The 15,335-nt window shown below is 35.0% G+C and overlaps 2 protein-coding genes across 2 annotated transcripts; both read left to right on the top strand.

Moving 5' to 3' along the window:
• The first annotated feature begins 3,648 nt into the window (after positions 1-3,648).
• Positions 3,649-10,149, top strand: si:ch211-284e20.8 (uncharacterized protein LOC563738 homolog). The gene is made up of 8 exons (XM_059569906.1): positions 3,649-3,772; positions 5,550-5,771; positions 6,643-6,756; positions 6,858-6,936; positions 7,393-7,559; positions 7,645-7,758; positions 7,874-7,969; positions 9,919-10,149. The coding sequence occupies exons 2-8, from the start codon at positions 5,571-5,573 to the stop codon at positions 10,057-10,059; spliced, it is 912 nt and encodes a 303-aa protein (XP_059425889.1). The 5' UTR covers positions 3,649-3,772; positions 5,550-5,570; the 3' UTR covers positions 10,060-10,149.
• Positions 10,150-11,828: 1,679 nt separating this feature from the next.
• LOC132160163 (uncharacterized) lies at positions 11,829-14,730 on the top strand. Its single transcript, XM_059569907.1, has 2 exons — positions 11,829-11,973; positions 13,588-14,730. Exon 2 carries the CDS (start codon positions 13,628-13,630, stop codon positions 14,516-14,518), a length of 891 nt encoding a protein of 296 aa, XP_059425890.1. The 5' UTR covers positions 11,829-11,973; positions 13,588-13,627; the 3' UTR covers positions 14,519-14,730.
• Positions 14,731-15,335: the final 605 nt, after the last annotated feature.

Raw genomic sequence — 15,335 nt, 5'->3', positions numbered from 1 at the left:
AATATTTGAAGATGCCAAGTCCTGCACTGATGGGCTGTGAACCCATGTTATGGAGAATGCCATCAAGTTGACCGTTCCAAGATGGCGGACACGTCTATGTGCTTGGAGCAGTCGAATGGGGCATCTGTAAATATCTATGCTTACCCTAGTCGAGACTTATCTACACAACAACGCATCACAGATTGTCTTGAGCATGCAATGTGGTGGATAATGCCTTTGGCATTTTGTCATCTCACTGGAGGATCCTGCATAGCAGGATCAAAATACACCCTGACAAAATAAACAGCCTTATTTTGTCGGCATGCATCCTTCACAGCTTTCTTCTCAAGCCAATGGAAGTAGAGAGGTGGCTAAACACCAGTGCTCCAACTACTGGATCAATGGAGAGCATCTCTGCTGCTGGAGGACCTCGTGGTGCGACAGAGGCCTACACTGTTCAAGATCAATTCTGCACATTTTCAACTCAAGCACCTGTATCTTGGCATATTGAAATGGTGTAATGGTCTCTATATTGTTGCTTTATGACGTTAATTATTTAATTGATTTTAGATTTGATAATTTCTTACTGTTAGCTCATAATTTAGTCTCTGCATCCATATAAGATTGGCATTCACCAATTATTAGCATTGTTTTATATTATTACAAGCAATTTGTTTAAAAAAAAATTATGCTGTAGCTACTACATGATTTGTTTGTTCAATAAAAACATACATTCTACATATTTTTGTGTGTATGTGTGTGTGAAAGGAATGCTTATTTCTTTGTTAACTTCATTTAAAATCTTTCCTGTTGAGGTAGATTACTGGGGTCTTAATTCAACATTAGGATTTGTTTACTTAAAATAACATAATATCCATTTGTGGTAAACATTATTATTTTTTTCAAGAAGATTATGGAATTAAGATCATGTCTGTAGTGTACGTTATTTTATGAATGTACTGTACAATCACATACAGTTGTTGCTAACATCTGTCACTGAACATTTAACCTTAGATTGTATGAAAAACAAATGACATCGGCAATCTTCTTTCCAAAATATGTTGATCCATGTCTTACTTAATTCTGGGTATTTCCCTACTGTGTTGATTTTTTTTCGTGGTCTATTGTGGTCCGCTATTTAAATTACCTGAAGTGTGTTGTGACCTGCCACCAATAGGTGGCAGCCAATGACAGTGGGTACGTTTACGTTTACATGGACAACAATATTCAGATTTTAAGACAATACTCTTATTAAGAACCTACAGTGTAAACAGATTTTTTGATTACTTTTATCCGGCTTAAGTCATACTCAAAGTAAACACAAATCGAAATAATCACTCTTATTACCATCGTGTAGGATTTTCACTGCATTTTGCAACAAGATACACACAGCAGTGGTGAACCATTTGACAGCAAACAAAAGAGCATGGTTTCAACAATGCTGTGATATGTTTGGACGTCTAGTATGACAAATTAAGTTAATAATTAACTGCACTTCTTCTGTTTTTGGCGCATTGCATCCTGTGTGCATATCACCACCTACTTTTGCTGTTATGCAGATAAACTGCACTTGAAGCTTTCAGTAAATTAAAAATGAAATGGCATTATTTGTTTGGAGAATGAAACATGGAAGGCACAAGTAAATAAAGAGTTTGCCTAGTCAAAAACTTACTCAATAGAAAACGGTACACCTCAAGGGACTGTATGTTGACCAATTTTGTTTAAGCTTTATATGCTGATGATAGGGTATTATGGGTGAGGGGTTGTATACTGGAGTCAAAAATCCAAAACGCAATATATCAGGCTGTCAGATGATCGAATGAATGGGGCTTTTGGTTATCTGAGAAAAGATTTATATGTAGGGGAGAGCGGGGTTGAAAGTAACGTGGGACGAAAGTAACAAAGCGATTTTCTCAGAGCCTATTACTGCATTTGCATTCCCATCTATGACGGTATATTCAGCATTCAATCCTTGATGGAGCTGAGAAATATCACGTGATTTCCTCATCATTTCCCGCAGTTAGGTCGGTAAAACTGTTTTCGAGTTCAAAAAGTAAATTATTGAAGCGGTAATTTTTTTTAATTAGTTGTGTTGTTTTTTTTGTTTCATGTGTCACAGTAATGATCAATCTACAGGTTATTTAGTGCTTTAACACATCCTAAAGTTTGCATTATCAAAGTTTTTTAGTATAAAAGTAAATCAGGTTTAAATGTCAGGAGTTCCTGTCGGGACGAAAGTAACCCGCTACAGTAACAAATTATCTTACAAAGTAACAAAAGTATTTATTTTGTTCCGGTACATGCTATTCTGTGAATTTCTGTCTCTTGCATCATTTATTAAAATGTTTATGTCATATTATACCAAAATAATATGTCTGAGTGAGGTTCAGAAAGACAAACAGTGGTCTGGTTTTATCCAGATGTTTATGAGAGAGCGTTTCTGGACATAGAGGAACATCTGGGCAGCTCCTACCTCACATTTACCTTAGTTATATTTAGGTTTTAGCCATACCTTAGCTTTTACACCTCCAGCAATGAATTTGCAGTGTTTCCAGATGTTTTAATGCACATTTTGAATTTATGCATAAAAACAACTGGAAGGAAACATGAATAGGCCTACTGTTACATTATGTTTAGAATTTATATTATGCCAATGTAATTTAATTATTATATTGTTCATTCTGTTGAAAAAATGTTTTATAAAAATACACTGAAATAAAAAAATAAAGTTTGAACAGTCGGGTTTTGAGACATTTGATGAAACTTAAATTTAAAATATAAATATGTAATTTAATAATTTTTTTTGCAAAAATAAAAGACAGAATATGTTTGCAGTTACATATTAACAAGGTCATAGTCAGGTATACTTAATAAAAATAAGAGTAACAGAAAATAAATCTAGCTTATATTGTTGTGTTACTTTTAACCCACCTGTGTGTTACTTTCGTCCCAACCGATGGGGTCAAAAGTAACAATGTGCAACTTATGTTCAAATTGAAATTATACTGAAGCCTTTCTACATTTCTACAAAATACCACCTGGTATTGATAGACCACACTTATGAGTTACTGATCACAGCAGAAATATATCTCTGTCTACAACATTATCTTTTAAAATGATGTTTTTCTGAAAAATGGTACTTTCGCCCCTGCTCTCCCCTATGTAAAAAGCAGGCCAACCCCAGACTCGATATCATTTAGGCATAGGGTTCAACACTTAACTTACACATTACAAGTCCACAATCAAAAAACGGTAGATTAGTGCAAGAGAGGTAAACATATACTAAAATATTTATCGGGATATAGATGGGGTGCATCAGGTAATTCATTTAATTTATAATTAAGGCTGGCATGACCTTTTCTGAGAGAAACTCAGGTTGTAAACAAGATTTAGGATTGGTTGTTGTTGTTTTTTTATTAACACAGCAGATTATATAAAAACATCCCAATGATATCAAAGCTCAGTCCAGTAGATGGAGGTAATGCACTTGGCTTGCAAACTGCCAATACAAACCACAGAAGAAGCAGGTTACACGTGACGCTGTAACGGGAGAGCCCTGTTTGTAAACTTGGACATACTTCCAGCTGTAGTACTGGAGCTGTAAGACAATGTTTAGATGATACCGATGTTAACGTGTATTAGAAATATAAACATTTATTAGAAAGTAGGCTGTTGTTGTATTACAGTAACTGAATATGTTTTAGCAGTATTTTCGCTAAAGGTCATTTTCTTTTGAATTCAGTAGTAGCCTGTTATAGAAGCTTGTTCTTCTGTGGGTCATTCCTGAGACTCGGTAACTATTAAACTTGGAATATACTTTTTTTCATCTACTTGTGATTCAACTTCTAAATATGTTATATCATTAGGTACATATCAAACCCCCAAAAGACATTTTACCAGCTCAGGCACTAAAGACCTTTTATTATTTTCAGTTTTTCTTTCAGCTTTAGACGGTTTTTTATTCTCAACCCCGTTACGGACAAAATGGGATTGGTTTAAAATGGATTTACACAGAAATAGTTATAGAACAAACATGTGCCTAATAGCAATTTAATGATAACAAATGTAAAATGTATCATCATTTCCACATTTTTACAGGACTGAATCTGAAAATACACAAGCTGTTTGTCTACGGTCTCTTTATTTCTGTAAAAATAATTAAAAATCTTAACTAAAACCACAATGTTATTGTATTAGTCCTTAACATGTCAGATGGTAATCAGCAAGAAATACTTTTGTTCTTAATGCTCTTCCCTGTATTTTTCAAATAAAATAATAGTAATTTGACAAGGTGTGACGGGCTGAGCGCTGTATCACATTTGAAGGGATTCATTGGCTTAAATTAAAATGTTTGGTTTGTTTCTCTCTCATATTGTCCCCGGGTCAACATATCTGCATGCTAACATTGTCTTTCTGCTGCAAAAGTGGCGGCAGCTTCTGATGTATGATGCTCGTCATGATTTTGGAGTATACTGTATATATTTACTGAATCCATGAATATTTTTTATTTGTTCATTAAAATTATAATAAAATGAAGCAAATAACTCAACCCTGTCCCAAGTTTACAACCCTGTAACAATGAGAAATACATATATTTGTGACAGGGCTGTGGCTGCTGCTCCTCATGTAGTGTAGCAGAGTATATGCCAGCAATAAAATACACTGTATATACTTATGTATTCAAATAAAATGTTACTAATAATTAATAATAATCTTAATTTTATGTGATGGAGTTGAGTTGTACCCTCCCCGACTATAACATGCCTCAAAAAATATGAATAAAAGTATGATATACATAACCATTTTCTGCACCACTATTAAAGAGACCTGAATGATGTCATTTCTGGGAAATGATGTCACAAATGAGTCGAGTCTTAAATGATTATTTAGGAACGTAGAATGATTAGAGTGACGGGGTTGAGTTCAGGCTCACGGACATAACTTTAAAGTCTTCTTTATCAAATATTTTGCATTATTTTTAGAAAAAAAGAATTTTTTACAGGAAAGGAACTGAAATTAATCCTTACACTGTTGCCGAAAATCACAGACACTATGCACATTTTGTTCATAATTTTCTAAGTACAAACTCATGTACTTGACATGACAAAATGCTTGGTTTAAGATAGATATAATACATTATTTTATGCAAAATTTTTTTTTTTTAAAAGCCATTATTATGGGCATCCCAAAGTTTTGTGAAAAGCTTCTAACAGTTAATTTTTGTGAATCACCACTATAAAAAACTACCGAATCCCAGGAATGACCCCTGTAATATTTATTGTATTCGAATGTATTCATGTTAATAATATATTTATATGATAACATGTTTAAGTTTATTATGTCAGTGCATGCTAATGTCAAATATGTCTCTCATGATAATAGCAGCAGCTTCAAGCCTTCAGTGCTGTAGTTTCGACCTGTATTGCATCACTGTTTGCGAGCTGGCAGACAGGAGCATATAGAGCAGATAAAGCCTGTGTTTGCTGACAGCTGCAGGGGAAAGTTCAGTGCTTTGTGTAAGAGCTCAGCTGTGTTGTTCACCTGCCATCTCTTTAACTGCTCTCTAGCAGAAGTGTCCCAGGAACACAGAGATGAGGACGCAGTCTGTGCTCTTGCTGTTGTTGGTGTGTGTGTTGTGGCAGGACGGCAGCGCCTCGCTCATAACCGATGGATGCCAGGACGCCGCTGTAGTGAAGGCCGCCGAGGACACACTAGAGCAGATCAACGCAGACAGACAGGAGGGCTATGTGCTCTCACTCAACCGACTTCATGATGTCAAACAGGACATAAAGGTGAGTGCTGATACTAATATGGATGCATCTGAGTAAAAACGGGAGTTTTGAATAAAGATGCCCAAAATGACAAGAAAAAACAGTGACTGATAAAAGGTTAATTGACCCCAAAATTTAAATTCTAGTTCTTTCAAACCTATATGAGTTTCTTCCTTTTGCTGAACACAAAATATGATATTTGGAAGAAAGTTGATAAGCAAACAGTTGCTGGTATAGTAATGAATACTCTTGGTTACCAGCATTCTTCAAAATATCATCTTTTCTGTTCAGCAGAAGAAAAAAACATACAGGTTTGGAACAACATAAGGATGAGCAAATAATTTTTTGTCGTACTATCCCTTTAAGTAAAGTTAAAACGGTAAAATCAATTAAAACGTTGATAACATCTACATCTTGTGTCTTCCATATATATAACATTTTAAACTACTTAATTATCATTTAATTGTGTTGAATTATTTACTAATTATTTACTTGTTTTTTTCAACTGTATATGTATATATTAAACCAAATATTTTAATTATTTTAAAATATAAATATTTTTATTTATAGAACTGAAATCTGCTATGCATACTGATTTTTCACTTTGATTAGATGATCAAAAAAAATTATCAGATAATTTTAAATGTGAATAAGTGTACACATTTATATTTTAAACCAAATATATCGTTTTTGTAGCTGAAATGTAAAAAAAAAAAGCATGCAATATGAATAAATAAAATATTAAAAATATGTACTTTTTTTTTTTTTACCAAATGCATGTTCGTGGTTTTTTGGAAATGAAATCCGAAAAGACATGCAACGAAGATAACATTATAAAGCTTGATTCTTTGAGATATTATAGTAGTTTGATTAATGTTTCCTTCTAACAAAGGCAGAAGGTGTGAACCATTTCCACCTGACGATGGATGTCCTGGAAACAGAGTGTCATGTGATCAGCAGGAGAAACTGGAAATCCTGTGCTGTTAAAGGGGTTGGCAGTCTACCGGTATGTGCTTTGCTCTGTAGATAAGGTCATCAGAACTTCATAGACTTCTTATAGTCAAATACGTGTACGCACTATGAAACACATATGATACACTCTATTAGGTGTTCGGGACGTGTGATGCATCGGTTTCCCTTCAGAGCTCCATCAAAGTTGAGAATTACAACTGCACCATTCAACAAGGTGTGCTGTGACTGCATTAACTTCTCTTACATTAATGCAATCTTCTGTCCATTACCACAGTAGTACCAATACTTTAGCAACAGGTTTTGTTTTTTTTAAGTCTATGCGGGAAGACACTCTGGAGAGTTGCAGAAATGTGCTGCCCATGTTTTAATCAAATGATTTATATAACTTCTTCCGACAGCAAATAATGTGTCATTTGATTTATAAAGTTACCTCAAATGTCCTTGTAGCAGTAAAGATTTACAGGTTACCACATATATTTTTGCAGGCATTTATTTGAAAGTTACTACATGCAAGAAACCTTTTAATCTCCAGGATATTGTAGAAAATTAAAAGAGATAATGGTGTCTTATTTACACCGAAAGTAACTTGGATTGTAGACTCGTGGCTTTGTTCGGTATAATGCTTTCATCTTTGTCCATAGGTATAATACTTTGTAAAATGCTTTCACAGTGGCAGCTCGAGCTATAGTAAAGACTTGCCCCGACTGTCCAACTGCAGAACGCTTCGATGATCCCGTTATATCTGAGACCACAAGGCTGGCCCTGCAGAAATTTAACAAGGACAGCGCTTCTCCACATGTCTTTGCTCTTCTGAATATAACAGCAGCCAGCATGCAGGTACTGTATGTCAACGCCAGTAAATCAGTCGATCGATTGGTCCTGTCCTGCATACATGACTGGAGATGTGTGTTGTGTGTTGCAGTGGGTTGTGGGTCCGTCTTATTTTGTGGACTTCACCATTCAAGAGACTGACTGCAAGAAAAGCACTGCTGATATCGAGCTCGCGCAATGCAAGCTGAAGGACTCAGAGTCAGCAGTAAGAGCTTGTTCAGATCAAAATGATATAAAGAACACACTTTCAGCTTGCTTTATATTGCCTTTGCTGCTCAAATGTCTATAAGTGGAGTAACCTTTCTTTCTGTTGGCTGAAGCACAAGGGCTTTTGCACTGGTTCACACATCAATGCTGATGACGGGCTCGAGATCAAGGTTCCTGTTGAGGTCAAATGTGACATTTTTCAACCAATGGTGGGTGGATTGCATTGATTAGGATGCACTAAAATTAGCAATATTAATCATTTTAACTACGTTATGCAGTAGCTAGGGCTGCACGATTAATCGAACGCGATTAATCATGATTGTCATGTACATCTTGTCAGTAAAGCTGCTTCTGTGATTAGTAGTAAATCACCTGTTTTCAGGCTGAGCAGCATGTACTACACAGATGCTATGCAAAATCACATTCATAATCACAGACGATATAATCGTAAGATTATGAAATCGTCGAAATCATTTGCGATAATGACAGCTGTTTGCGTATCTTCCCGGTGAACTACGGCTCTGTGTAGTAAATGCTGCTCCATCCGAAAGCACGTGAAAATACAACAATTATTAATATGATTTTACACCAAGCTCGCTTCATAACATCAGTCGAGTGTTTAAAATATACCTTTCTGCTGATCACAGAACTGCGCTTCACTGAAAGATACGCATGACAATAGCAGCTTCTGCCTAATCGTGATTTATTGCTTTTGCGATTTAATTTAGATGAATTGTACAGACCTAACAGTAGTGTAACAGTAGTTCAGATTGTTTTCAGGAACAAGGAGATTCATCCAAACAAGTATCAGCGTGTCCACCTGACATATTTACTTTAGAAACATGAAGTTTGGTGGGACATGTCTGTGAGAAAACCAAAAGTCTGTGGTCAGTAGAATTCATTTATTTATTTGAAAGCAGTCTCTTCTGCTCACAAAGGCTGCATTTATTTGATCAATAATACAGTAATACTGTGAAATTACTATTTAAAATAACTGTTTTCTATGTGAATATATTTTAAAATAGAATTTATTCCTCTGATGCACAGCTGTATTTTCAGCATCATTCCTCCAGTCTTCAGAGTCACATGATCTTCAGAAATCATGAAAATATGATGATTTGCTGCTCAAGAAACATTTCTCAAAGTCAAAGTCACCTTTATTTATATAGCGCTTTAAACAAAATACATTGCGTCAAAGCAACTGAACAACATTCATTAGGAAAACAGTGTCAATAATGCAAAAATGATAGTTAAAGGCAGTTCATTATTGGATTCAGTTATGTCATCTCTGTTCAGTTAAATAGTGTCTGTGCATTTATTTGCAATCAAGTCAACGATATCGCTGTAGATGAAGTGACCCCAACTGAGCAAGCCAGAGGCGACAGCAGCAAGGAACCGAAACTCCATCGGTTAATAATAGTCAGAAGAGGATCTATGACTTCTGGAAGCACCTCTTTTAGGAGCTTAGATGGTATAGGGTCTAACATACATGTTGTTGGTTTAGATGATTTAACAAGTTTATACAATTCTTCCTCTCCTATGCTAGAGAATGAGTGGAACCGTTCCTCAGGGGGTCTATAGTGCACTGTCTGATGTGATACTGTAGCTGAAGGCTGAATGGTTGCAATTTTATCTCTAATAGTATCGATTTTAGAAGTAAAGTAGTTCATAAACTCATTACTGCTGTGGTGTTGGGAAATGTCAACACTTGTTGAGGCTTTATTTTTCGTTAATTTAGCCACTGTATTGAATAAATACCTGGGGTTATGTTTGTTTTCTTCTAAAAGAGAAGAAAAGTAATTATCATTTCTGATTATTATCAATGCTGAAAACTGTTGTGCCGTTTGTTGTGTAATTGGTAACGTTATAAATGTCTTTACCGTCACTTTAGATTCAGTCCTCACTGAATGAAAGCATTAATTTATACATTTTTGAACAATAGTGTATCTGCTTAAAGTTCATTTTGTCAGCTTTTAGAAAAATACGCTAGCAGATGAGCTCAAAGCTATTCATGCTGTATAAAAGATACTGTCAGCACTGTTTCTAATAACAAGATGAACTAAAACTTTAATATAGAGGATTTTTATGAACTGCTTTAAATCGGCCAGTGCAAAAAAGTATCAAAACCGGTTTGTGATTTTTCATTGTTGTTCTCCAGGCTGCTCGACCAGGGTCTTTTGGATCAGTTCATGTGGTCTCTCCTCCCCCTGAGCAAGCGTCCCCCAGATCCCAGCCCACGGCCAGCAGCTGTCCCGGAGAGAGACGACACCAGCTCGGACTGACAGAGCTGGACCTCTGATGGAAATCACTTACAGCCCCGCCATACAGTCCAAACAAGCACTGGAGATCTTCACTTCTCCCAAAATGTGCTTTTCGTTTTCATATTTACAGTTTTCCCACCATATAGTTTTTCACCTATGTGTGTTACCGTAATGACAAAACATATCTTGATTCAACACGATTATTTGAAGTAGTCTAACTTGAATGAAATATTTTGGTTTGGCAAGCAATAATTAATTAATGCAAAGAGGACAATTATGACAGTTTACCAAATTCTTAGCATGTGGGGCTGATGTACACATTAAAAATAAGTAAAAAAAAAAAAAAATCAGTGTTGTTTTGCCCTATTCATGTAATAAATTAAACCGAAAACGTGGCAAAAAAAAATAATGTAGGAAGTGAAATCTTTTAAATCGATAAATCAAACCGCTCTCATTTCCTGATAATGATAATAATCATCTGAAACCTGCTGTGCTCAGTGGGATGTGGTGGATCAGATGCCAAGTTAGTGATGTTGCCTAATGGTTTGCTTTTTTTTTCTTTTCCTGAGTTGCTTCACTTGCTTAAGATGTTGATTTCAGGGAAATTCCTCATTTGTCTCGTGTTCATCCAGTGGTTTCATGGGATCAGCTGTATTATCAGTTGCATTATATCACTGTTTTATCAGTTATTATAAAAGTTGTATGAGTTGTCCACTATTATAAATTTCCATCGGACACAACACTCTTAAAAATAAAGGTGTGTAAAAGGTTCTTCACAGCGATGTCAAAGAAGAACCATTTTTGGTTCCACAAAGAAACATTCAGAGATCGGTTCTTTAAAGAACCATCTCTTTCTTATCTTTTTATAATCTGAGGAACCTTCTTTTGCAAAACAAAGAAGCTTTTTTGTAACAGGAAGGTTCTTTACGGAACCATTTAGACAAAAAGGTTCTTCTGTGGCATCGTGAAGCACCTTTATTTTTACGAGCGAACATATACAGTAAGAATTTAGTTCTGGCTTATTAAATATTTTTATAATCCTAAAAGCAAGGAAATAGATGTTTAATATAAAACAACAAGAGTTTTAGAAATAACTCTTAAAATGTGTAATTTACATTTGTTCCTGGACGTGTTAATGTTTTAGTTATCAGTTAATTAAATTAAAAATGTTTTAACAATTAATTGCACAATTATAGTCTAGACAGTAAATTGCCAATGTCATTGTGAAATACTTCGGCTCTGCTGCAGTGAGTAAGAGGAAGAGATGAATGGAGAGATTTTAAAGCAATACACCCCTTAATTTTAATTATTTGAAGTAGTCTAACTTGAATGAAATATTTTGGTTTGGCAAGCAATAATTAATTAAGAAAAAGAGGACAATTATGTCAGTTAAGGACAATATACTTGAATGATAAATGGAGAGATTTCAATAAACCCCTTCATTTAAAAGATAAAAATCTGTAGGCAACATGCAGCATAGACAGATAAAGAGCATAATAGAAATAGTTTGGTAATCATCAATCAAACATGGGGAATATAGCAAATTTTTTTATTTTTCAGCCCGTTCTGTTCTTGAAAAAATGTTCTCTTTAGGAATCATAAATTAACTTAACACTGTTTTTAAAAATAAAAAACTAAAGTTGCAGTTTATGTTCGTTATTCCACAGAATCATGGGGAATTGTTTGATCGAGTTTGAATCGCTGTTGAATTTTGCTAATTGATTTAGCCTTGATATCATGACTTTGTTTATTATATCATAAAAACAACAACTGACCATAAATCAACGTTGAAGGTTGGTCATGTGCCATCTGGGTTGGGAAATAAGTTGGTTAATGATGAAATAAGAGCAATGGGCGGGTGAAGAGCAGGTAATATGGCATATAAATGAGAGCGCTATCATCAGTCAAAAGCTGTGTCCTCTACAACACGCAAGACATTCCTGCATTTACGGGTAAGGTAGTAATGTCTTGTTCTCAAGTGAATTAACATTGAACTGTGCAAAATAATGTCACTATTGCTTTCTGTAGAGCTTCTTTACAGCTGAATTTAATTCGGTTCATAAATGATGAATTTTGCAACATTGGAAATATTATTGAACTGGGGTGCGTTCTCCGATAACGTTGTCTCTTAGCGCGCTACGAATACTCAAAAGGTACACCTTAACTACAGGTATACCTTTGCTACGTGTGTTCTCCGAACTATACCTTAGGATGTTGCTTAAGGTAAACCTTCTTAAGTTCGACCTTAGCAGTTGCTGTCCATGGTGGAGGTGCTGAATAGGTTGATATCGACGCCTCGATGATCGATTGTGCGCTCTTTCCTTCACAGCGGTATAGGTAAAGTATTGAGAAAACAATGTTCTTTATAAAAAAGCGTTTTAGAAATAGTACAAACTGCATTTATCGGGGCTTATTGAAATAAGTACATGCAGAAATAAATATGAGTATGTGTTTATAATTTAGCAAGTGTACAATCCCAAACCCTCACGGCCATAAGTGTGTTAATGTTCTCCACAACGTATGCTGATTATCCACCAGCCGTATCACATTATTGGCGTAAATCACTCATTTGTGTAATTTGATGATTTCCTCAATAAAAGCGCAAACATGAGAGACATGCCGACATTCACTATGTAGGGGAAAAAAGTCCGCAAAAAGAGATCGCCAAGCCACACTGAGGTCTTACTCAGCAATATATAATTTTAAAGTAAAGTAAAAATGTAATTTTAAAGTAAAGTAAAATATAATAATATTAAATTATTATAATATATTATAATATTATTAAATATTAAAATATAAATATTAAATATAATATTATTAAATTAATAATATTAAATTAATAATATTAAATTAGTGTATAATTTTAAAGTAAAATAAAGTAATAATATTAAATTAATAATATTAAATTAGTGCATTATACATTATATATATATTATATATAATATAACATTTTCTATGTGTAATTAAACTGCGATGTAAAAAGTCTTTTTGCATAGTGGTGGCCACTAGCGGTATGAACCGTCAGCAGCGATAAGGTATAGCTAAGAGCGCTCCAGACCAACCTTACGAACGCATGACTTACAGAAGGTATACTTAACTAAGAAGGTTTCGGAAACCACGTATTAACGATAAGGTACTTCTTAAGGTACAACTTAAGAACGACGTAGCGTTAAGGTAGTTTCGGAGAACGCACCCCTGATTTGAATCAACACTGAGTTGAATAATGACTTTTTTTTTGTATGGGGCACTATATACTTTTTATCACTATAAATATTTAACATTTATTGTTTTCCTATCTTCGAATACAAATATATGTTCCCCTATATATATATATATATATATATATATATATATATATATATATATATATATATATATATATATAAAGAGTAAACATTTGGATTGCATTAATTGTACTGAAGTTTTTGAAACATTAGCACTAAAACATTTTATTTATAAACAACGGTCTTAAATACTATGCATGTCAGAAATGACTGTTAAGAGCAAACTGATATAGATTACTTATTGTGTAATAACGCGATAAAGTTTTTGTTTTGTTTTGGCAGAACATTAACTTGCTTCCTCAGTGAAAAAAAGAAAAGAAAAATGGCAAATGGAAGTCACATAACAAAGCTCAATATCTCCACAAATGACGATGAGGAGCAAATACTTAGAGCTAATAATTATCTTTTCATCAATACTGACCTCAATGGAGGTACTGGGAAAAACCGGGTCTTTCTTTGGTACAAGAAAGAGTGTGGCATGAATCCTGTGACAAGGATCCAGTTTTCGTTCAATGATAGCATGAAATCCGGTCTGGATGATGCTGCATATGAGCTGGTGGACAAGAATCTGAATGTTGGCACTCGTGGAGATCCCATCTATCTGTGGTACTACTATGGCAGCGGCGAATCTGACATTCCCATTGTAGACGTGAAAGTAAGCAAAGATGCCGAAGAAGAACCTGCTTTCCTGCACGACGGCTGGGAGAGACTGGGCTGTGATCTGAACCGTAATGCAGGAGGAAACTTCATCTACCTGTGGGTGAAGAGAGAGAAGCCGAGCTACATCTGTGAGATCACAGCCACTGTTGACTCCACTTCTGACAAAAGCCTGTTTGAGCAGGGCTTCACTCGTGTGGATGAAGACACCAATCGTGGTGCTACTGGGGCAACAACAGTCTTTCTCTGGTATCGCCGCCTTCCTGATATGAGCAGGACTCTCACTGCTCTCAATGTCTCCACCAGCTCCCACGACGAAACACTGACTGCGAAAGAAGGCTTCGATAAGCTCGATGTTAATCTCAATCAAGGAACCAGTGGAAAAAAGGTCTTGGCTTGGTACACAAACAAAGGATGTGAAGCGCAGATCAAAAACATGGTTCTGCTGGTCAACCCTGGGGCCTGGACCACGTACCAGAAAGCTGGGGTCAACTTTATCAGCAAAAGTCTGAATGAGGGCAACAACGGCAGGAAAATGTACCTAGCCTACAAATAGTGCTGTGGCTTAAACAATCAAATTGGTGCACAATCACTGGAAATTACATGATATACGAATACAAAATTGTAATACATGAATGCAAAAATCATACTTTAAAATTATAATGTGATTGAATACACTTAATGTTGATTTACACTCAAGCACACAATTGTCTTTTGAGTTTTTGTTATAAATCATACTGAAATAAAGGCTTCTTCAACCACAATAAATGTTTGGTGTTGTTTTTATACTTGTGACCTGTCTTTGGGACATACAATGTATAATAATATGCACTGTACCATCATCGTATATTTTTTTACCATGTATATACTGTTTTAATTCATTAATAATTATTATAAATATAATTTTATAAATATTTTTTAGTTTTAGTTTTATTTGTAGCTTGACAAGATTGCAGCACAAAACCCTGAAATGTGTCAAACATACACATAAACCAAATCAATGATTTAGCTAGTATAAAGCGAGTAAGAATAGTTGATACAGTATACAGGCAGAATAAGCAAAAACTAAAATATATGTATATAAATAATAGGAATGTCTATTATACGACAGAATAGCTTTTGGGTTCCTGTCTCCATTCCACTACAGAGTCCAAGGCCTTCTGCGTGAGTCCAGGTAAAGATCCCATTTGAAACTCTTCGATGTTAAGATCATCAGCATATTTTACAGGTATTACCGAAGGAGGCAGATATGAATCCAAGCTGTTAATGCAGATGACAAAAAGCTCTCAGAGCCATTGAATTATTAGAAAAATAATGCACACCTGAGGTGTAAAGCCATGCAAGCAAATTGCAATAATAGTACTGAAGTGCTT

This window comes from Carassius carassius, chromosome 16 (assembly GCF_963082965.1).
Source record: "Carassius carassius chromosome 16, fCarCar2.1, whole genome shotgun sequence".
Taxonomy (NCBI): Eukaryota; Metazoa; Chordata; class Actinopteri; order Cypriniformes; family Cyprinidae; genus Carassius; species Carassius carassius.
The sequence above is the reverse complement of the archived record's forward strand: the minus strand, read 5'-3'. Positions and strand labels throughout refer to the sequence as shown.